This window comes from Leptinotarsa decemlineata, unplaced genomic scaffold, assembly GCF_025532065.1.
Source record: "Leptinotarsa decemlineata unplaced genomic scaffold, Ldec_3_MD MMD2_tig00000008_RagTag_RagTag, whole genome shotgun sequence".
Taxonomy (NCBI): Eukaryota; Metazoa; Arthropoda; class Insecta; order Coleoptera; family Chrysomelidae; genus Leptinotarsa; species Leptinotarsa decemlineata.
The window spans coordinates 385,170-409,764 of record NW_027412537.1 but is presented as its reverse complement, the minus strand read 5'-3'; the positions used below and the strand labels follow the sequence as shown (position 1 = coordinate 409,764).

Below are 24,595 nucleotides of genomic sequence, written 5' to 3'. Positions count from 1 at the left end.
TTTAGACATGAAGCATTTGTCAGCGAAGTTCATTCCAATATTGCTGAATTTCAACCAAAAAAAAATCGCATGAGCATCACTAAGGAATTGTTGAATGACGTCAACGATCATCCAGATTTGCTTGAAAGGGCAATACGAAGAAAACGAATTGTGGAAGACCATTCATGTCTTTTGCATCACGATCATGCACCTGCTCACTGCTCATTGCTACAACGACCTCATTCACAAGATATAAGTCCCTGCGACTCTTTCCTGTTTCTAAGATCGAAGAAACCCATGAAAATATGGCGGTTTGCAACGCTTGAGGAGATAAAAAAAACAATTCGCTGAGAGAGCTCAAGAACATACCAAAAGTGCATATCAGAACTGTATCGAGAATTCATGGATAAATGAATATTATTTGAGAAAACTGAAAATTCATGTAATTTTTTGAATATACAGCGTATATATCTTCTGAAAGTGAATAGATATGATGTAAAAATAACAACTGTATTCCAGGATCACTTTTAGTAGCGTGCATCAATCCTTTTAGTATTATCTGTAATCACGATAGCTCTCTTGTTGATGAACAAAGTCGTTATTGCCTCATTCGCGTTACTGTCGCTTTTTCATATCACTTTGACCTATATAAATCATCATTCTGTCCTTGATAAATTAGGAAACCTATTATCCTTGCATGGGACCACTACACGTGAAACCATGATGGAATGATATTTAAAATTATACAGTGCATTTAATTTAAAACGGGCCACCCTAAATAACTTTTCGTGCAATGATTTTCAGAAAAAATAAAAAAAAAACCTCAACAATAGTATACAGGGGGACACAATTTGACATATTTCTCATCTTCAAAATAGATGATACATATCCTGAAAGGGGAACAAACAATGAGGAATTATGCATGAGGGTCAATATTGACAGCTTAGAGTGCAGAATAAATTGTGCATTTGTTATATTTTTATATAAATCTTGAATGGCTTTATTGACTCTCCCAGTCTGCTCAGCCTGATTAATATCCATGTTCCTTCATATTTTTCTCGAAATCATGCAACTTTCAAACTTCCAAGAATAAGAACAAATATGCAATTGAAATCTCCAGTTTATAAAATGTGTAGTGAATTCAATAAAATTGGCAATCGAATTGACATTCATTCGTGTTCCATCAATGAACTCATCTCGGTGATGAAAAATTAAACAGCATTGTTATATCGATATTTCGTTGATTTTTGATATGTTATTTTAATTATTGTTTAATCTACTAGATATTATTATTGATTTACTCATAAACACCATTTTATGTTTTGTTTTTCTTTAATATTGTCCTGTAATTGGGAACTGTTGGACAATAAAGGCTATTATTATCTGATGTTACTTCTCCTATCGCACCTCCAGAGCATGTCACCATTTTTTTTAATGAATCACCCTATATTGTTTTGCATTATCATATGCTCCATGATGAGCAGATTTCAACAAATTATAAAACATATGGTCTGAAGCTTATGGTCCGGGAGCTACAAATTATTTGAGTTGAAAACGAGCTACCCTGAATAACTTTTGGAACAATGATTTTCAGGAAAAATGAAAAAACACCTCAACAATAATATACAAGGGGACACATTTTGACATATTCAATCTAGAGACAAATATGTAAGCAATAAATCAGAAAAAGAGAGTTTGCATTGATTCTTGAATGAAAATTTGATGACTGGACAGTAACAAGAAAAAAAATTTGTATAGTAAATGTTCAAAAACATTTTCACCAACTTCCATACAATGGTACAAACAAGCTTTCCTTGCCGCCCTCACACGGTTGAGAATCTCGGGAGTTATTTCTTTGCAATGCCTCACGATATTCTCTTTTATATCTTCTAATGTTGTTGATTCTATCTGATACACTTTAGACTTCAAATGATCCCATAGGAAGAAATCTACAGGAGTGATATTTGGAGACGTTGGTGGCTATTCTGTAGGGACCTCTTTTGCCAATCCAGCGACCAGAAAAATGATCATCCAAAAATTGTCATACTGGAGCTGCATAATGAGGAGATGCACCATCCTGTTGGAAAACTATTTCGTTTTCGAATAAATTTATATCCTCCTCAATCGTCCCATTGATGCACGGTATTATTCGATTCTCCAACATATCCAAATATTTATCACTAGTCAAATGATCATCGATAAAAAAGGTCCTATAAGGTGATCACCTGAAATTCCTGCCCAAACTTTCAGTTTTTGAGGTAGTTGTGTATGAACTTGGCGGTATAAATGAGGATTCCTATCACTCCAATTTAGACAATTTTGCCGATTCACGTCTTCATTAAAAGTAAACGTACATTCATCTGAAAAACTGATTCCATACAAGAAATTCTGATGCTAGTTGATCCGTTCAGTGAGACTTTCACAAAACTCGATACGTCAATCGAAATTGTCTTCGTTCATTTTATGAACTAGTCTAATCTTAATGCATGAAATTTGTACATATGAAGGATCCTGAAACATTTGTATGACTGGTTCCTGATTCTCGAGATAACTTAGTAAAAGAAAACTGCAGTAGAAATAGCTTCATCGTTGACGACTCCTAAACGGTTAGGCTTTTTATTCTCAAATTATAAATTTTATTCTCAATTTCATAAATTTGTTTAATAATTCCAAAACGTATTTTTGTCGTACAGAAACACGAATTGAAATTTCACTTGGTAGATAATTGTTATTGTCGAATGAGACAAATACAAAATGAAATGAATCCCATTTCACTAAGATAACGCACCGTTTCACACCTCAACGGTTGCCATGACAAAAATTCACGATTTACGGTTTGAACTTCTTGATCATCCACCATTCTCTCCAGATCTAACCCTAAGCGATTTCTTTTCGTTCCTTTATCCAAAAATTGTTCTAGAAAGACCTAGACTTTCGTCAAATGGAGATGCAATCACTTTCGTGAAGATATATTTTGCACAGAAAAATGCCGAGTAGTATTTGGTCGGGTAACAGAGAAGAAAGCATCGCTGGGAGGGGTGTGTAGAGTTGAGAGAAAACTATATTGAAATTCGAATAAAAAAAAAGTTGAAAAATGTCTTGTATCTTTGTTAAGTCAGAAACTTCTCATACCACTTTTGTATTTGGGACAGATATTCCTCTTGGTGGAATCAAACTGGCTCGGTCAGTTGAACAGAAATAAGCCCACATCCTTATTTCGATGTCTCAGGCAATAAATGTTGCTTGTGATGTTTGAGTCACCAATGAGGCGCATAGCATTTTTTTCAATAGAACCTAGCAACCTCAGAGCACGATTACTTTATGTTCAGAACGGCACGATAGAACAAAGTTTCTCCGACTGTTACTACTTTCACGGACATTTCTCATTCACAATTTTGTATTTTTTCAACTACGATATTCAATTGAATTTATAATGATCTCAGTAAAAAATTATCGTATGGATAATACATCATCTCCTGATCAACTTTACTTTTTTTTTTCAGTGCCACTGGTTTGAGAGCCACCCGATCGATTGGATTTACCAGACTCCAACGGTAATAGTTCTTCTCCTGAACCTGATATTTCTTGTCTGCATTATGTGGGTCCTTATCACGAAGCTCCGTTCGGCAAATACTCTGGAAACTCAACAATACCACAAAGCCGCCAAGGCCCTTCTTGTACTTATGCCTCTTCTGGGGATCACGTACGTCATCACTATTTACGCTCCGACTCCGGATAGGGCTTCTATCAATGTTTTCGAGTGTACAAGAGCCGTGCTACTGTCGACACAGGTTAGTATAGGAAATTGTTACCCCGAAGAATCAAGATAACTTCATTGCATGTTCGAACTCGATGCAATAACGTAAGTGCTGAACAAGAACGAGGGACAATCGAGTTACTCAATAACATTATCAAAAATTATTATGAAATCAATTCTCTACAACCATTTTTACATTTTTCATACTTCATCTGAGACAAATGAAATACTATTCCATCCGTTTGAATTCTATTTCAAATTCAGATGTATATTTTGAGTGGAGCTGTTAACAAATACCATCAGCCCAATTTGTTCTTAATGGAAGTTCAAAATTCTCCTTCAACATTTATGGAGCCTGAATGTGAAGAAGATACATCAGAATCAAAAGATAGCCCAGATAACGAAAATGCTCCTGAATTTGGAGAAATTAATATCAGAATTGTGAAAACTATAAAAGATAATGTTATCATCAGCCAAATAAACCAACCTATCATTCCAAACAGACATTATTCCAGAAGTTTTTGTATTTTTTCTCTGAGTTCTTTTATGTTGTTATTGCAGATTTTTATTAATTGGAGAACTCGACCAAGATACCATCTTCGACAATATGATTTGCGATTGTTTCATTTTAGTACAAATTTGAACTTACGAAGGTCGTGGAATTGTCACTTTTCTTTTGGTACTATAAAATACTGGACATTCGAATTCAACCAAGAAAATATTTGTTTCGACAAGGATTTTATACATTTATATGGTCAATAATAAGCTATTCTCTATTAGAAAATTCTGCTTTCACAGACTTGTCTGATTTTCAAAATCATTGAATATTTAACGGTTTCATTCAGATTGCCCTGTTTGTTTGTTTTGGTCAAATTCAGTAATTGAAGTTTGACTCCCTTACTGTTGACAGACTGATCTGATATTTGGTACACACATTTAGTTTTGATGACAATACAATACAATAATCTCTGTATCATTATAAATCCAAGATAGCCGCAGCTACTGAATGGCGGATTAAATATTGTTTCACAACTAACCCCCTGTAAAAATCAAATGACAAGGTTTGACTAGTAGAATAGTACTACACTTTGGAAAAGATGCAAACTCAAGGAGGCCGCAGCTACAAGATGGCGGATTACATATTTTTTCATAACTTTTTCAATATGGGTATCAAATAACAGGGATTGACTTATAGTATAGTAATACACTTTTAAAAAAAAGCAAATTCAAATTGGCCGCAGCTTCAAACTGGCGAATAACATATTTTTTCACAACTACCCCAGTGTGGGTGACAAGTGATAGGGCTTGACTAGTAGAATGGATATTGTATTCCAACAAGATGGAGCACCACCACATTACTACAGACAAGTACGAAACTATTTGGATATTACTTTTCCCGGTCGTTGGATTGGCCGTCGAGGTCCTACAGAATGGTCAGCCGACTTGCCAGATTTGACACCTTTGGACTTTTTCTTATGTGGCTATTTGAAGCAAAAGGTGAACGAAACTGGACCTGCTTCAATATTGGATATACGGCCGTTACTGTGTTCGAAAATGTTCGGAGTGAAATATCGGAAAGAAGAAAAGTATCTTCTGAATAATTCAGTATTCATATAGAAGTATTTGTATCGAAAGAATTTTTTTCTTTCGTGTAATTCAATGTTTATATGAAAGTAGCTGTTTCAGGAGGACTTTCTTTCAGTTTGTGTCTGAAAGTTACTTCTTTGCATGATCTACACATCCATGTATAGAGTTACTTATTTTCAAATTGATTACTTCCTTCCTTTCTTTGAGAGATTCTCTCATCCCTTTTTTTGTATCAGATGGAGTAGTAGAAAGCCAAAAACTTTCTTTCCCAAAAATTAATCGGATAGGCTGTTCATATATCAAGAAATTCAAGGCAACCATTTTGAGCATCTCTTGAACTGACCTCAAACTTATTACCTCATATTATGTAGTTAAATGTCAATGTATTCAGGCAATTATTAAAATTCGCTATTTTGTAGTAGTTGAAGATATTGATATTATATTCTAGGGTTATGAAGCATTCGTCAGGAGCTTCGAAAGAATGTATCACAAAACCCCCCTTTTCATTTAATTTTTTTCTAGATAGCGCCCAGTCGCCATTTTGAAAGTTTCATCTGTCAGTTTCACTTCAAAATGATATATTCATGCAATAATTCCACTGTCTCTAATTTCAATTTTTTGAGTTGACCCGTTCAAAAAATGAAAGGGGGGGACATTAAAGAAATGCACTGTGTGATCAATATCGTAGACTACTGAGGAGAGTGGTGTGATGACTACTACCTAGGAACTTCCGAATTATTTTTTAGTTTTTAGTACCTACATTATCTACATCATATTATCAATAAAACCGCATTTTTTTCAACTTATTTTTTTGTAGGTATCAAATTTCTCAACTTCAAAATCTCTAGTGTACTTGTTGATCCAAATCCTTAATTTTTCTTTCCGAAATTTTGTAAGTTGAATCAAGTTCTTTGAGGATTTGGGTTCAAAATTTTCAGTTATATCAAATCGGTATTGAATATTACTGGAGTTTTATCCCAACACCAAATCGTTATTTTAAACACTTCGTCATGTGTTTCGATCACCAAGTGATCATCATCAAGAGAAAGATTCAATATTCCTCTTGAAGATTATCATTTGGTGATTGAAACACGTGTCGAGGTGTTAAACATAATGGTTTAGTGTAGGGATAAAACTCCAGTACCTAATATTCCTCATTACACCAAAGGTTCCAAACAGTGTATCACAAATATCGAATCAGATTCAATAAAACTTTGAAATGAATGAGGTGAGTACATATATTGAAATGAACATGAAAATCGAATACTCGAATTGTAGTTCAGTATTAGTTAATTGTTTGTTTACAAAATCCGCTCGATGTGATTTTATTTTTCCTAGCTGCTTTTAAAAAAAAATAATTTCTCACCCTCACTTGTTCAATTTTGTATCTATTCAATTTCATCTGTCAGATTCTTTCTCGAATATTTTTATTTCATTACCTGACACTCACATTCTGATCCAGAATGAATTTTTTTATTGTGTATATCTGCATTTCAACCCACATCGGCTTCTATATTTTAACCAGCTCGTCTATCGTACTAAAATGTGTACTCTATTTGTATTTTATATTTAGGGTTGTTGTTTAAAATGTAGGCGAATTGAACTTTTAATTGTGATATTCAATAATACAATTACTTCATATGAGATTTAAATGCACTATTGGTTGATTTATTAATCCGTATAGCAGATATCAATAACCTAATTATTTTCCATGAGTTTCCGAAAACATCAAGTATATTGCACCAGAGAGCGTAACTTAATGATGCCACAATAGTATCCTTCATATTCACGTTCATATACATAGAGTTCAACCAAATTATAAATTTTGAAACACGAGAATAAAGATTATAGTTGTGAGATTCGCTTCTAGAAAGGAGATATAGATATCTATTTATGGAAACCAAACGCATTGGAAACTATAATTCAGCAAATATGTATTTTTGGTTGCATTTTACATTTGTGACTACTTGGTTGAAGAACTGACCAATAGGAACTTCAGGGAGGCTACAATCCAAGAAATGACCACAGAGTAGTTGGATTTTTCTATTTCTTGTCCGAAAGTTTCATTGATTATTATACTTTGTACTCATAGAAAAACTGGAAATTGATTGTAATACAGCTGAATTTGAATGAAATATCCACAACATATACCTGCTAACAGGAATAAATTGGTTTTATGAAATTTGCGATCCCCGAGTTTTCGATCTATGAAAACCGTCAGTCAGTGTCACTATTTTTTGGGTTTGAGGTCGTCGATTTTTGAAATTTCTTCCTGATGTTTGGATAATTTCTTCAGAGGTTTATACACCATTAATTTATATTAAATGACTCAGTCATCGAAGTGACACTGGAAACCTAGGCCAAGAAAGGCTTAACCACTTTGAGTTTCGCCGGATATCATTCAATACTTGTTAAAATATCAGCTGAAGACGAATTTTTTCTGCCAGGAATCTGTGTACGAATGTTGAAAGTGGTGAATGTTTTAAATTTCAATTTGAAATATTTATTTCCTCAGAAAATCGTGATGAGGTACCAATTATGAGTTGAAGACTAGTTTATTCCGGAAATTTTTATATGTTCACCTCAAAAAAATTAGAATTGCAATTTGTTCGATTGATGACCTATTTCTTTTGTAGAAATTCATATTGAATATAGAATTAAGAGAATAACTTTCATCTAATTTTTAAGTTAATTATTTGTTACGACCAGTTCTAGTTCATTAGTCCATTTGTTATGACGGAATATTTGTGTATGAATCAATTTACTTCGTGTTATAATTCAGAGACTTCAATCGTATAAATAGAAACATCAAGATTTTGTATCAAAATGGGAGTTTTCTGATGAATTATTAGTGAATTCGAATAAAAGTTACACCAACAAAATTCAATAGTAAAAGTTTGAAAACAATTCAGTTCAGTCCATCAAAAATATGTAAAGTATCATAACTGAAAAGCATATAATTCAACAATGTTATTTTTCTTAGTGTGGTGCGTAGTATACACATTTGAATCTCTACCTGTGCTATTTTTCTCAGTGTATCAATTGGTATCTCTGTCAATGCTATGACGTATTTCCTCTGAATATTTTGTACAACCTACATCAAAGGTTCCGACAAAGCATTCGCCGCTTTCTAGTTGGTGTAATCTTTGGTCGTAGGCGTTACGTAATAACTCTGGGAATGAGGTACATCCGCAGAAAACTGACGACCCACTAGGTTCTGTGTTGCTCCAGTGAGGTGAGTTGAGAGAGAGCATACAAATCCACATGCATTTCTTCTAATCTTATACTGAACGTATTTGTTTCAATCAAGCTAGGCAAAAAAATCACCATGGGAAGGAAACTGATCAATCAAGAAAAAACACAAGTTGAAACGATGAAAATGAATATTTCGTACTTTTCTCAAGTCTAACTCAGTTATCGCCCTAATATATTTGTTGAATTCACTCCGTATTTCCTATTCGAGTATAAGTACAGTAATTCCGTTTAATGCATGGAGCTTGCATTGAAGTTACAATATGAATCATTCAACTGTATTCTAAAGAAAAATGTACTTCTGAGAAATCAGACATTGTGGCAGATATTCAACAAAAGTTCTCCTTCTCTAACTCTCTTATTTCCTTAATGTGTCGAATATACCTCGCAAGATAGAAAATGATCTGTCACTGCTACGGAATAACACTAACTTCACGAATATAATTCTTGGCTGGATTGGTAGTTAAATATTGACATCATTGAAATTCCATATAACCTGTAACCTTTTGAAACGCTTAATATCACATCCAATAGAAGTCTCATGATTTCAATCCTGAACTTTTACATTATTTATAATTCCATTCTTTGAAAATATGTTATATGATTTCATTTCCATTTTCACATTCGTGAAATGAGAGGATATTATAGATTAATGTCATGGTGGGTCAGTTGAAATTAATTCACTTATTCCAGGCCGTTCATACAATGACATATTCATATCAAAATTAATGTTCTCGGGATTTGAATGAACCTCAGTGGCAACGTTTTACAGATAACTAATATTGCAATTTGTTCGAATGAAATACTTGATGAACTTGTTGAAACTTAGTATTTGGAAACGTCAACACATTTGGGTTAACTGTAGTGTGCTCTAAAGGTTTTTCATTCTTTCGAATGAAATTTCAGCAAACTATTATAATTGCTCAATTATGAAATGAAAAATGAATGAGAAAGTTCCTACAATTTATGAAACACACCACCTGAGAGATAATTCCATTGGATGTCACTCTCAGAAGTAAATATACCATAGACAGTTGTTTCGGGCTATTCCAAATTGTATCCAATATGTAGGGATAGAAAGCAGTTGGTTGCAAAGAAAGAAACCAGCTGCATATCTATGATTTTGGTTAAGAGATCTTCTTCAAAACAAGCACTTTCTCCAGTGAATTTTATCTCCAAGAAATGCAAACTTGGTTGATGAAACGCACGTCAAAAAGAGTATTGCAGTTTTGGAGTTTGGGAGAAGTTTGGGAGAAGTTCCACCGAAAGTGCAAACTGATTAAGAGTGAGCATCATCCCTACCTTCGGCTCCACTGTTTTTCTCACCATCACCCCCACTACTCTCTGAGAGTATGAAAACGAGTGAATATGTAGCTAAGTTACATTATTCCCGAGCCAACCCTGGACTAACCTGTTTCTTTATAGATAACAACCGGTAATTGCTGACATTGCATTCTTGCCGAACTTTATCTCTTAATTGTTTACAACCATTGTTTGATGTTTACAGCCTATAACATATCATAAGCATTTTAACCAAGACTTATCTTTTGATGATTATGAATTCTACCCGGGAATTATCTTGCATAGTAAGAACTTTTCCCGTAAATTATCTTTTTACCTTTACCAATGTCATAGTGTGTCTATATAAGCACATGAATTGTTATTGTACACAATTAGTTTGTGACCAGCTTTCTATTTGAATAAAGCACATAGTGAGGTCTGAATAACTTTTATTTGTGTGAAGTTCAATTAGTCAGAGTTATAAAACTAGTTCAACGTTACTGGTGCTTCTACGAACCCCAGACTGCTGGAAGCACAACGTAATTGCTAGCCGAACGCTCGTTACAGAGACTTCGAGATATAACTCGTGTTAAACGCACATACCATTGAAAATATTTGCCTCAATAACAGACGTAACGTTTGGTACTGTTAGTTCCGTTGGACCACAGCCTGATTCTGTTTTCTACAACTTCCTCTTGCTGTCTTTCATGTACTGCCTATGTTTCCGAAATGATAGTTTGTAAGTTCCTTAGGTAATTACATTAACGTTCCATGAAGTTGAATGCAAACTCTGATAGAGCTGTGTATTATGAGCTGTTCATCTCAGTTGAAGTGGCATACATTCAAAAATGTATATCATTGCATGAATTTATCTGAGGTTTGAAAACAAGAGATCTCTGAATGACATGTGACCAAATTTCAATAATCCTATTTGAATTCAGTAGAAAAACATGCTTTTGGTATGGCGTTATATCAAAGAAGTATATAAGTTGAGTCTTTCTCTTGCACTACAGACTGTACTCGTACTCGTGTATGAATTGTAAACACTCAACATATTGAAATGAAGACAACATTCAACTCATTCGAACAAATGCTTTGCTTTCTTTGCCGTGATATTTTGAACACTACGTCAAAAAGATCAATGAAATATCATGTTTATCTTCGTTCCATAAATTATTAGAATATTCTAAGTGTCCCGTCATTAAAGACTGTAATTCATTCTGTACTGTTTCAGTAACATTTTCAGTGACAGCATAATTGAGAAACGAGTTGTGGTTGAATAAACAATTTGATGTGCATGGATTTATTTGAGGGGAATAGAAATTAGTCCAACCTTGTTAGAGCAGTATGTGAAGATGTTGGTGGTTCTTATTCTATTGATTGCGGTATACACAACAGATTCAACTAAAAATGCAACATGTTACTCGAACAACAATATTTGGGCGAAATATTCTGAGTATTTCAAATTTTCGAAAACTCTCACCTTGAGATTGCTCACCATGGAAAAATATGATGAAGAGGTTGACGATTTCGCAAAACATTTGATACGAAATATAGGAAACCATACTATTGTTATCAAGCACAACCTGTTAAGACCATTAGAGATAACACCATCATCAATTTCCACAGTGAATATTTATTATACTGGAAAATATTCTGTGGCAAAAAAAAATAGTGTCACGTCTTTCTCATCAGATTTCGATTTACAGATTTTTGTGGCAAAGAATGAATATGTTTTCCACCAATTTTTATACCAAAATGCAAGCATGCATCCGAATCCACTTTATATTTTAATATTTCTGTATTCAGGTCCAGAAACTTGCCAAATATCAATGGCTTCAGCTGAACTTGTGGAATACCTGTGGAAAAAATATACCATTCTGAATGCAATCGTTAATGCTCCTTGTTCATGCCGACCCTATTTTACGTACATCTACAGACCATTCAAAAGAGTTGGTAATCAATGGGGTCGCGTACGAGTTGGCAAAAACAATTTTCCCAAAGCAAATATTCTGGAAGATTTGCACAAAAAACCTTTCAAAGTATCAGTGTTCGAAAGAAGTCCTTCTATGAAATTTGATGGCAAGAACATTCGTGGAATGGATTACAATGTTTTGAGGACTCTCTCAGAATACATGAATTTCACCTTAGAATTCGACGAAGATAAAGGAGTTTATTTTGGTAGTGTTTTAGCAAATGGGTCTGCTACGGGAAGTTTAGGAAAAATAGTACGTGGTGAGGTGGATATGGGAGGAAATCATAGGTTCATTGAGGATCTTGGAAGTGCTGATTATCAGCACACACTACCATCTTTCATTGAAGATCTATGTATTGTTGTACATAAAGCCGGTTCTAAACCCAGATGGTTGGCAATTCTGGGATGCTTCAAGTGGGAAGTTTGGCTATGCATATTGATAACTTACGTGATCTGTGCTATCTCCTGGAGTATACGTGAACGAATGGTCGAAAAAGATATTGATTATACAAAAGCTCATTTGGAGATTTTTGCTATAGCATTTTCGATACCGGTCAAAGTTAAAATTCGTTCAAAATTCATTTTGTCTGTTTGTCTATATTTGAACATTATTACTGTCAGCATTTTTCAAGGGAACTACATAAAATCTCTCAATATTGTTCAGTACTACAAAGAAATCGATACTTTGGAGGAGTTTATCCATAGTGGATACCAAATTTCTACAAGTTTAGTGAACATTTTCGATGGAATAGACTCAGTGATATATAGCAAACTGAAAGAGAGAATTATTGACAGTTCCGATGCTGACATTCCCTCGTTATATCGTACTGCTTCTTCAACGAATATAGCAGCCTTGTTATCGAAGAGAAATGCAGAGATGTTTGAGAAAACAATCAAAGATTCTGAAGGCAATCCAGTTTTTCACATGGTCAAGCAGTGCCCAGTAACACATTTATACGGGTATTTGTTACGGAAAAATTCACCATTCATTCCTAAAATCAACGCTATACTTCAGAAACTCAAGGAAGGTGGATGGATGAGCAAATGGTTGAATGATGATTATCAATATAATCTGGTTGATCGTGTAGAAATGGAATATCGACATGATTTCGAATTTAAAGGACTTGATTTATCGGGCATTCAAATCGCCATATATATTCTGATAGTTGGAACAGTTTTGTCAGTTGTAGTTTTCTGTATGGAATTGCTCTGGTGGCGCATCATATTTTCCTAGGCATTCAAAAATTCATGCCTTAAATTTTGACATGTAGTTATGTTCTCATATGAAGGGTGTATAACACGTTTGATAATTTCCAATAGAAGTAAAGGATTTTAGCAATAATTATCACATTCTATTGTGGAAATCACGAATTGCCTCAATCTACACTTAAGAACCTGATTGAACTGCACCGAGAATGGAATTCCAAATCAGTGTCTGAGAGTATTCAGTTTTTTAATGGTTTTAAAGTTAGACATTCCATCATCAATCCAACCGTCATTTTCTGAGAATGTAATTGCTCATATTTCATAGGAGATTACTCTTATAGTGGTAGCCCCACCAGATATTTCTTGAATTTTTCTTCAGTTCTTCTTTCACACTGTTCATCTTTCGCACTGACGTCCACTTCAAAAATACATTAGAGAAAAGTACCCCGATTTGTCAAGTTAGAGGTTCCCAGACATTTTTGAGTCAAAACCTCTCAATATTTGGATTTTTGGTAGCGCAATATGGAGCAACAAATGATTAACCTCGTTTTATTTCATTTCAGTCGATAGTTGCCATATAATCATGAACAAATTTTCCATTTTTGATGTAATCGATGTTCATTCAGAAGCACTTCTGATTGTTTTAATATATCACCAATATAATGTTTCTGATTAGCTAGTTTTACATTCGTCTGAATATAGATAACAATATCAAGAGCAAATAAAGAGTTCAATTGCAAAACACACGTTTTCCAATTTCCATTTTCATTGAATTTGAATGAACATGTTAGTGAGTTTTCTATACGTGAAACTTCAAAATTTCTTTTTTTTTCAAAGGTGGCTTTGTAAATGGAAAATGTATGTTGTGATAACATATTTTTTTGTAAGATTTTTTCGAATTTTTATGCGTCAGTACTGGATTTTTCTTCTTTCATTATATTTACTGCTTTTGAAAATGATATAATCAAAGATGGTTTCGGTATTATCTAAAGGGTTATTGACAGATTCATTGTTGTATTCGAATGTTTTTTCGCTGGATGTGATACAGATCCCTTATTCCTGTGAATAAAACGTGAAACTTTGTATATGTACGAGTTATACAAAGTCGATATTTTATGATTTGGCTGATGATATCAGAATGACTTCTCAAAGTATAGACAATAATTTGAACTGACATAAGTACTCCACAGCTCGAAGCCAAATCGTAGAAAGCATAAAACACCATTTCACCACTTTCTTGTTTGTGTTCATTTCGATATGCTGATCATAGCTCTATTCAATTTTTTCTTCAATTTGACAGATAATCAGATGGGCCCTGAAAATTCTAAGGTATTTGAGAATTTTGAAGGTGTGATTCACTGACACACATTTAGAAGACATTCATTTGTAGTGAACACGTTCATTATTTCCGTCACAATAATTCGAATGAATGAAGTACTGATTGAATTTCTGAAACAGATGACGCTGGTATCGTCGTTTGAGACAGAAAATCATATTTTAGCAAAAATTGAATGTCAAAGTGAATGGAAAACAGAGCGGAACCAAGAACATAATCCTGTGGAACCTCTTTATACAATGTATAACTTATTCTGAGGTACCTTGCATTTCCCTTTGATCTTCATGAGTGTTGAATCACATCAAGGAAGCATCTCACATGCTACAATACTCAAACTTTGTCAAGAGAAGGCAAAGCAAAGGTAGGGCGCAGAATTTGGTCAGGACCTTTTTGCTTCAATCAACCCATTAATATATTCATTTCAAGCAGATCCATTATAAATTTTAATCATTTCTCTGGAAACCACATTCTGCATCAGTTGCCTACTCAGGAGCCATTTTTGGAGTTTTCGTGACCAGGATAACAGTTTTATTGTGGATTAAATCACAACTGAAGTGTAACATGGATCGGCAGATAATTGGAACATCCAAATTAGTTAGTTCAAATGAAATAATCTGAATGTCATTGGAATTTCATGAATTCTTCTCTTTGAGCATTGAATATCTCAATTTTATATTTCCAGTGTCAAGGAAAGCGAGTTGAGAAATGAGGTTCTTCAATAATTCGTTACAACTTGCTTCAATATTTGAGTCAAAGTCAGTATCTACATTGAGTAGTGAAAAAGAAATTGATCTCATATGTTAATAATATAGTTTTGAATCTGTAATCGATTACAATGTCATCCATCGTTTCATCTACATCAGAATGACCTCGCAGAAATATAATGATGGTTTGAAGTATTTTGTATTAGTTTTCGAATTGTTGTTTGTCTGTATGATGTGGTTATTGTATACTTCAATTCATCGATTGTATTGCAGAATGAACACATATATCATCAATGGACGTTCTTCATCAATTCTTCTATTGACCTCCAAACAGTTTTTTTTCATTTAGTTGAGAGAATTCATTACTTCTTTCGAAAAGAATTGTCAGAAATGATATGAACAAATATTTTGAATGCAATACTGCATGAAATATTTCATCAATACAACCCCAATGTCGGTTATGACCTACTTTTTATGTGGATAATCTCCAAACCCTTCATCTCATGTGGAATATGATGTTCTCAATTCACTTCACTATCTCTATAATGTATGCTCACATAATTGTTTAAAGAGTTTGTTTCCTTTCAGTAGTCACTTACATGAATACGATCGAACGAATTCAATAACACCACATCAAGAAAATCAAAATGACTATTCTGTTTAATTTCTGTTGGTTCAATGTTGGCTCTGTATCATACACTTGAATCGTTTCTATAATTTCCAATGACAAATTTTTCTGAACATTCCATATAAATATTATTCAAGATAACCATACCAAAACCCGGAATTGAATACTTCTATTCTCTAAGCATAGTTTCAAAAAAACTACATTGACCGACAAAACAAGAAGACACATATATATGTGTTTTTATCATAAATCGTGGCTCGACAACACACTATTGAACCTACTTCTAAAGTTAGCTACAGTGTAGCTGAAATTCACATTGAGCACATGAACCAAAAGTTATTAAAATCGGGTTAACATATTTGGATGTCTATCTTATTATGACAGTCAATATGAGTATCGAAGAACTAACAACCATCTCCGTTCATTATAAGTAACAAATGACCCATTACATAACTGAGTTAGTGGAGACGATGTACTACACCACGTGTCATCGTAGTTACGGATACGAACCGAGCCACCATTTGTAGATTTTCAGGCGTCGCATCAAATAACTGATGAGCGGCCCACATATCTACGGCCTACGATGCATGCATGCTGAGGGCACGAAAATCGCGACGGCCGAGCGGTGGCAACCACCAGGCGGCGCAGCGCGAGGCGATGAAGGGAAGTATCTTGCTTCGGCACGAAACTTCGGCGGTCGGTTTTGTCCTTCTGGCAAACATCAGTCCAAAGGGTAAGGGAGCTAGACTCCAACCTGTTTGAAATCAAGACGACGTGCAGGCTTCGGTCGGTCAGTTGTGCTGTAGTGGGGTTGTGAGCAACATGTCTCGTCATCGTAACACAAGTTTACGTCGAAGAGAACTATTAGAGCCAAGTCTACTAATGAGAACGGAGTTATTATTACCTAGAGATGATGTTCATTCAATAAATTATGGAAGAAGTAATTTTGGAGAATTTTCTAGCCTTCATTAGGAGCTAAGTTGAACATTTGGACTGTTCCATAGAGCAGATTTTGAGAAAGAGTTCAAAAAGACCATATAGGACGAAACTGCAGTGACGAAACTAACGAATAAAAGTGGTAAACAACAAAGAAAGTTTCATTTCTCATTTCTCATGTTGTTGTATGCATCGCCGCCGTTCCGCCGTTTCGTCGCCTAGTCATCGCTCGGCCGTCGCAATTTTCGTGTCTGCAGCCTTATGTTTCATGACGTAAGTAGCAGTGTGTGTAAGTATCTACCGAATCACGTATTTTGCATCAGTTGCGACTTGCAGCGATGTAGAGTCTGCAATCTCATTTTCGCCGCGTTTCTCAAAACCACCTCATTGTAGATGTTCGTTTGTTGGTTATTTGTGTGTAATTCCGTGATGTGTAATGATCGACAATTTCATGTGTTTGGAATACAAAGGTTAAAGAATATTCAGACAGGAACATAAGAAACCAAACACATAAAAAAATGCAAGAAAAAATTTCCAAATGTCAATAAGAACTTTGTAGCTGAAACATTCATACCATGAAACATCGAGTCGATTCAGCGCAACAACAGGTTTCAATTTGAAAAGGCGCTTCTGCACTCAACAAGTTTCATGAAACGAGTCGATTCAGGCATCGCATATATCAAGGTGTATAGGCCGCTTTACGTTAAATGAGGAGAAAGGTTTGTCCATATCGCGTAGCGTCTTCTGCATGCGATATTGTTTCGTAGCATCGTTAGATTACGATACAGAATAATCGACACGGTCAAAACGGTCGAAGTGAATATTTGGCATTGGCTCATAAGTATACAGGCCATGTGAAAATTATTATCTTTTGCAATATAAAATCAATTCAAGAAGATTTCAGCAAAGTAGAACAGAGGTGATACTCTTTGACGGAGAGCACAGAACTTTGTAAACTTCAGAATGCATCACATTCTGAAGTTTTCACATTCTGCACATACCTGTTCTTTGAAATATGTTTTCTTTGTGAGGAAATACGAACAATGTATTGAGGGTAGCACCAGATCGATTCCATTCAGAATAAAGGTTCCATGGGGTTTGGTAATGTATCATTGTGCACGCATTATTTATTTATGATGTAGGTACTGTTTGAAACCTTTGGCGTAGTAATGAATATTACTGGAGTTTTTTCCCAACACCAAATCGTTATTTTTACACCTCGACACGTGTTTCGATCACCAAGTGATCATCTTCAAGAGGAAGGTAAAACTAGAAACTTCTCAAAACTAAAGCAATTTATGCTATTCAGGTACATCATACAGGAAGGTAATCAATTATACCACCCATACAAGTGAACCACCTTAAATTAATTTTACAATTGGCCTTTCTTATGTATGTTTGAATGTTACAGCTATATATAGAACATTTTTCAGCTATATAAAGTTAGTTTCACAATATTGCCTATCTAAATATATTTACAATGTGTCTTTTTGTAGTAATCAGTAAACCCAACAATATTATTTCAACAAGCTATATAGTATGCTATTTGGTATTGGTCCGTTATCGTTATTCATAATATTATTATGTTTACTCATTTCTACACTCTCATAGGCATCTAGTTGCCTGTTGTTGTTAACTTGTCTAACTAATCTTAAAGAACTGAAGTCTATGGAATGGTTTTGTTGCAAAATATGATGGGCGACTGCTGATTTTTCAGGTCTTCCATATTTTAAGTGTGCTATGTGTTCCTTATATCTCTCTTTGATAGATCTTTTTGTCTGACCATAATATTTTGCATCGCAGTCCTTACATTCAATTTCGTAAATTCCAGACTTTTCCGAATTCTCGACTTTGTCTTTTGGACTTCCCAAAAGGCTCTGCAGTGTATGTTGTGTTTTAAAAACCACCTTCATACCTAGTTCCTTGAAAATCTTTCCAAAGTTCTTCGTATATTGGTGGTATGGAACAAGGTATGAAACAAACAAGGTTTGAAACCTTGTCTATTGCGGAACCAGGTTTTAGTATAAAAAACTCTTTAAAGTTCATACAACATACAAAAAACATGGTTCTGCAAGAAGGTGAGATTTTGGTTTATTTTGATGTTAGTTCCTTATTTCCTAGCGTCCCAATTCCACAGACCTTGCAATACCTCAGGGAATTACTAGAGAAAAATAATTTCAATAACAACGAAATCGATGAATTCGTTCCTCTTACCAATTTGTGTATGAAACAAAATCGTTTCCAGGTAGAAGGTTGCTTTTATGAACAACAGGAAGGAACGGCCATGGGAAATCCCTTGTCCCCCTACCTGGCTGACCTGTTCATGAGCAGATTCGAAATGGAAACTGAAGAAAAGTCAAAGTACTTTCCTAGAATTTGGCTAAGGTATGTGGATGATATTTTCGCGGTATTCGATACCAAAAATTCGAATATCGAAGACTTTGTTTCCTTTTTAAATAATAGATGTCCATCAATAAAATTCACGTATGAATTAGAAAATGAGGGACAACTACCATTTCTTGATGTTTTGGTAATGAGAAGCAAAGATGGAGGGTTAGAATACGATATATTTAGAAAAGAAACAAGCACGTACAGGTATATTCCTGACAGTTCACATCACTGTGGACAGCACAAACGTGCTGGGTTGAATTTTTTGGTGCATCGTCTTTTGACTTTCCCTCTTACACATGATAGGTTCACAAAAGAAAAACGCACAATACAGGAAATAGCAGCCACTAACGTTTTTCCCAAGGGGTATTGTAGATGACATAATTAGGAAAAAGAAGTTTAGGTTAAGAATGAACGAAATCTCGACTTTCAGAAAGGACCAAAACCAAGATAAATACATCTTAGTTCCATACCACCAATATACGAAGAACTTTGGAAAGATTTTCAAGGAACTAGGTATGCAGGTGGTTTATGAAACAAGTCATACACTGCAGAGTCTTTTGGGAAGTCCAAAAGACAAAGTCAAGAATTTACGAAATTGAATGTAAGGACTGCGATGCAAAATATTATGGACAGACAAAAAGATTTATCAAAGTGAGATATAAGGAACACATAGCACACTTAAAATATGGAAGACCTGAAAAATCAGTAGTCGCCCATCATATTTTGCAACAAAACCATTCCATAGACTTCAGTTCTTTAAGATTAGTTAGACAAGTTAACAACAACAGGCAATTAGATGCCTATGAGAGTGTAGAAATGAGTAAACATGATAATATTATGGATAACGATAACGGACCAATACCAAATAGCATACTATATAGCTTGTTGAAATACTATTGTTGGGTTTACTGATTACTACAAAAAGATACATTGTAAATATATTTAGATAAGCATTATTGTGAAACTAACTTTATATAGCTGAAAATTGTTCTATATATAGCTGTAACATTTAAACATACATAAGGACATATTGTAAAATAATAGAAAGGCCAATTGTAAAATTAATTCAGGATGGTACACTTGTATGGGTGGTATTACTGATTACCTACCTGTATGATGTACGTGAATAGCATAAATAGCTTTAGTTTTGAGAAGTTTCTGGTTTTATCTTCCTCTTGAAGATGATCACTTGGTGATCGAAAAAAGTGTCGAGGTGTAAAAATAACGATTTGGTGTTGAGAAAAAACTCCAGTAATACGCATTATTTATGTTCATCAATAAAATTGAGAGAGGTTGTTCATTCTTATTTTTTTATATCCATAGAGAACGTTTCGTACGCTAGGTTGAATTCACCATAAAAAGGTCTGAATTTATGACTATTATTGGGTTTTTGTGTTGGGAGCTTTCTATCTTTGAATTTAAATGAAACAAAGTTTGTGTGAGATATCATCGGAATTTTTTTTCATTTGAAAGACCTATTGATGCCATTATGTGTAGAATATAACTCAGTTCAAAAAAAAATTCAAAATGCCAAAGAAAATTCAAATCAATCAACTTACTTCACATCGATTCGATTATTTGTATATTTTTGGATAATAGCTAGTTTGATGATGCACTATTTTTAGATGATTTGGCTCCTTCCGCACTTCTTCCCACTCTCTTCTACTTCTTTAAGGTATCCGGTACAATGTAAGGCAGAGACCGCTGTTTCGTTCCAATTGCGATTTAAAAAAAAATAAATTTCATCCTCACAAACAGTTGAAATGGTAACAGTGGCATATGATGATTGTACTATGAGTCAGAGAAATGTTCACAAGTGGTACTAGCTTTTCACGAAAGGTCGGGAAGATGTTAATGGCGACGCGCGCTCTGGATGCCCCAGCACATCAACAGCCGATGAAATTGTGGATAAAATTGGAGAATCGTCGAATCACTATCATTGCTCATGCATTGCAATTTTTTTTGAAGTTTTGAGCATGAAGCGTGTGGCAACGAAGTTTGTTTCTAAATTGCTGAATTTTGCCGTCGCCTGATCATCGCTCAAGAATTGTTGAATGACGTCACCGGCACCCCAGATTTGCTTGAAAGGGTCATAACACAACACAACAAAAAATATTTTTTGAATGTTTCCTACACTAAATTAGTCAATTTCTACTAATTTTGGGGTGATAAAAACAAAAATAACAATGAAAAATTTTTATTGGCTCTGGTTTTTGAGATACACAGTACTTAATCTTAAAGAGTAGTTATACTATACGTGAAAAGTGAAAGTACATAAAACAATATTGTTATGTTTCTTTTAGAATATTTTGAGTACAAAATTAATAAAAAAAAACATTATTCTTAGTGTTTTGACAAATAAAAGAAGTTTGTACCACCAAATTTCAAATCAGTCCATCCGATTCATTGTAAGATCGCTGTCGTTTAGCTTGTCTTTTATAAAACACTTCTGGAGCATCCCTACACACAGACCAGCACTAGTCTGCAAGCATTGCTTCATTCCAACGGCCCTGATATCTCTGTTCCATTAAGGCAATGTCTTGATGGAATCTTTCTCCATGTTCGTCACTCACAGCTCCACAGTTTTGTGGGAAGAAATTAAGATGAGAGTGAAGAAAATGAATTTTTAAGGACATGTTGCATCCAAGTTGGTGGTAAGCTTGAAGAAGCTCTTTAACCAATGCTGTGAAGTTATCATCTCTTTTGTTACCTAAAAACCCATGTACAACCCCCTTAAAGGCTTCCCAGGCTCTTTTTTCATTTCCTGTTAAAATCATGTCAAAAGCAGGATCATTTACGATTTCACGGATTTGAGGCCCAATAAAGATGCCTTCCTTGACTTTAGCATCACTCAACCTGGGAAACTTTGCTCTCAAGTACTTAAAAGCTTGTCCTTCCTGGTCCATGGCCTTCACAAAGTTTTTCATTAGTCCCAACTTAATATGTAATGGGGGAAGGAGAACATCCTTAGGATCTACAAGAGGCTCGTAAACTACATTTTTCTCATTCGGGTTTAGGTCTCGTGTAGGCCAGTTCATTTTTTTATAGTGAGATTTTCTATCCCGACTGTCCCACAGACACAAAAAACAACAGTACTTGGTGAACCCTAATTGCATTCCTAGGAGTATAGCAATGACTTTCGGATCACCACAGATGTGCCACTTGTGTTGTTCATATTTGATTGATTGGAGAAGTGTTTTCATATTTATATACGTTTCCTTCATGTGAACTGCATGACCTATAGGAATAGAGGGTAGCTGATTTCCATTATGCAGAAGTACAGCTTTTAAGCTTAGTTTTGAAGAGTCTATAAACAGTCTCCATTCAGATGGAGTGTGATCCAAATTCAAGCAGTCCATCAAACCATTAACATCTGAACAAACTACGAGGTTTTCTTTTTTCTCAAAAAAGGAAGCAAATCTTTTTGACGCTCTCTGTACTGAGATATTTTCACATCATGTTTTAGAAGATTCCACTGTTGTAGTCTTGACCCTAACAGCTCAGCCTTTTCCTTAGACAAGCGAAGATCTCTTATAAGGTCACTCTTATAAGGTCATAGGATGTAGAAGGATGGGTTGCTCTCTCTAAACAGTCTTCATCACCTTCCTCTAAAATTTCATAGTTTTGGGGTGGAGAAAGGACTGGCAAATTGTCTGAGTGTGGTACAGGCCGAAGAGCAGATGGGAGATTAGGGTATTTAACCGTTCCTCTTTTCTTCATAGATAAACCTTGCTTAATGGGAGGAGTTAAGCAGAAATAACAGTCGTCTGTATGATTGGTAGGCTCACGCCAAACCATAGGTACTGCAAAAGCCATTGCCCGGTTTTTATTTTTAAGCCACTCTCGCAATATGACGGAACAAGAATTACAACATATATGAGGAGCCCATGATTTATCTTGGTCCCCAACTTTCACACCAAAATAATGTTCATAGGCTGTCTTAACGATAGGTGTCATTTTACGTTTCTGAGCCTTAAATGTTATTTCACCACATATATAGCAAAAGCTATCGACAGAATTCACACACTTTCGAGGCATTTCAGATCAGGACTTAAATTAATTTGAAAATCAACTTCACACGATAATTTCAATAGCAACCACGTGCGTACAATTGACAAACTCACATAGGTTATGTTTACTACTTAAGAACAGCTGATGAGAGGGGTGTTATGTAAACAAACATGTGTACCAACTGTTGGTGATGAAATATTTCATTTGTTGAAAACTCAATATACATATATATAATATAATGATACTATATCTTGAAAACAAGAGCTAATATATAATTTTTATGGTCACTTTCGGTTTTAACACGTGGAAATACATTAAAATCATCTAATTTCAACTGCGCTGAGGATTAGAAAAAACAAGGGTTTCATATCTGAGGGGGACTAATTTGAAGAGCGCAGATTGATAAATGAATATTTGTTGAGGAAAATGAAAATTCAGCCAGTTTTTTAACAGGCAGCGTATGGCTGAGTAAATTCTCAACAAAATTTTTCTTTGAAATAGGAAAAGAGCGAATTCATTCATTTTATTAATTAGTCATTTGCCTTGTTTCATTTTTATTGGTCCACTCTGTATATTTTCTCTGTTGTATGTTAATCCTTCCATCCGTCTATGAAGGTGTTATTTTCTCCATCCAAAGTAATTTCAGTCAGAGAACAGTTCTAAGTCATCTTTAAGATTCTCTATGAGATGAAACCAGTTGCACCCAGGGGCGGAAGGCTCGAACTGCTTTCGAAGTCATGCATATAAACGAGTTTCCTTCGTTGGAGAGATATATATTAGTAAACTTGTCACTGACAAAATGTTCATAAAAACCTCGACAGTTACATTATTAGATTTTCCTCCGTATGTTTCCTATATTCCTTCAGTTTTCTTCAAGTAAAATGAAATTCTTGAGGTCGAATGTATTTATATCGAATTTGCAACGATAATAAAATACACGTGATGGTATGCCACCGGAAATTCCTACTGAATATTTCAATGCGATATATCATTCTATGAATTTTCAGTTGACACGTCAAGACCACGTCACTGAAAATAACTACCGCAGTTGCAGTTGAAAGGTTTGGAGAAGACCACGCCAAAAGCCGGAAGCAAATCAAAACAACGATATATCATTTTATAGTTATGGAATGATACTTCGTCAAAACCTGTATTTCAGTGTTTTTTGCTTTGAAATTTATAATTTCTAATAATCAAGTGCTTCACTTCAATATAGAGTGAGAGCGATTGAATGCTTGAATAACTTTAAGTCACACTGATTCGGAAGCTTCTTCTTGGAGCAGTTGTTGAGCTCGAGCTGATTTCTTTCATTTCTTTTTTCATTGAATTCTCAAATGATTTGAAATTGATCAAAATAACGGGAATAGAAATTATTTACGAATGATTCTCATAGGTTTCTTCTTGCTATGAATTTCAGTGGTACTTCTCTGAATCGGAATCTTCAACAAATAAATCTTGTTTTGAACAACTTCTGTTTATATTATAGAAAATTGATTCACACGGATATTGATTCACGAATAATGGCCAGATTTCTCGCTCGTAATATACCTAC

General features: G+C 34.7%; 2 protein-coding genes across 3 annotated transcripts in view; both read left to right on the top strand.

Moving 5' to 3' along the window:
* Positions 1 to 24,595, top strand: part of LOC111503323 (diuretic hormone receptor) — a 192,565-nt gene that overhangs the window by 149,728 nt on the left and 18,242 nt on the right. For both annotated transcript variants that reach the window (XM_074170818.1, XM_074170819.1), the window contains exon 8: positions 3,483 to 3,770. In XM_074170818.1, the coding sequence (XP_074026919.1) occupies positions 3,483 to 3,770 (288 nt within the window). The remainder of the gene's footprint in view (positions 1 to 3,482; positions 3,771 to 24,595) is intronic.
* On the top strand, positions 11,956 to 13,065 carry LOC141480747 (uncharacterized). Its single transcript, XM_074171160.1, has one exon. The coding sequence runs from the start codon at positions 11,956 to 11,958 to the stop codon at positions 13,063 to 13,065; it is 1,110 nt and encodes a 369-aa protein (XP_074027261.1).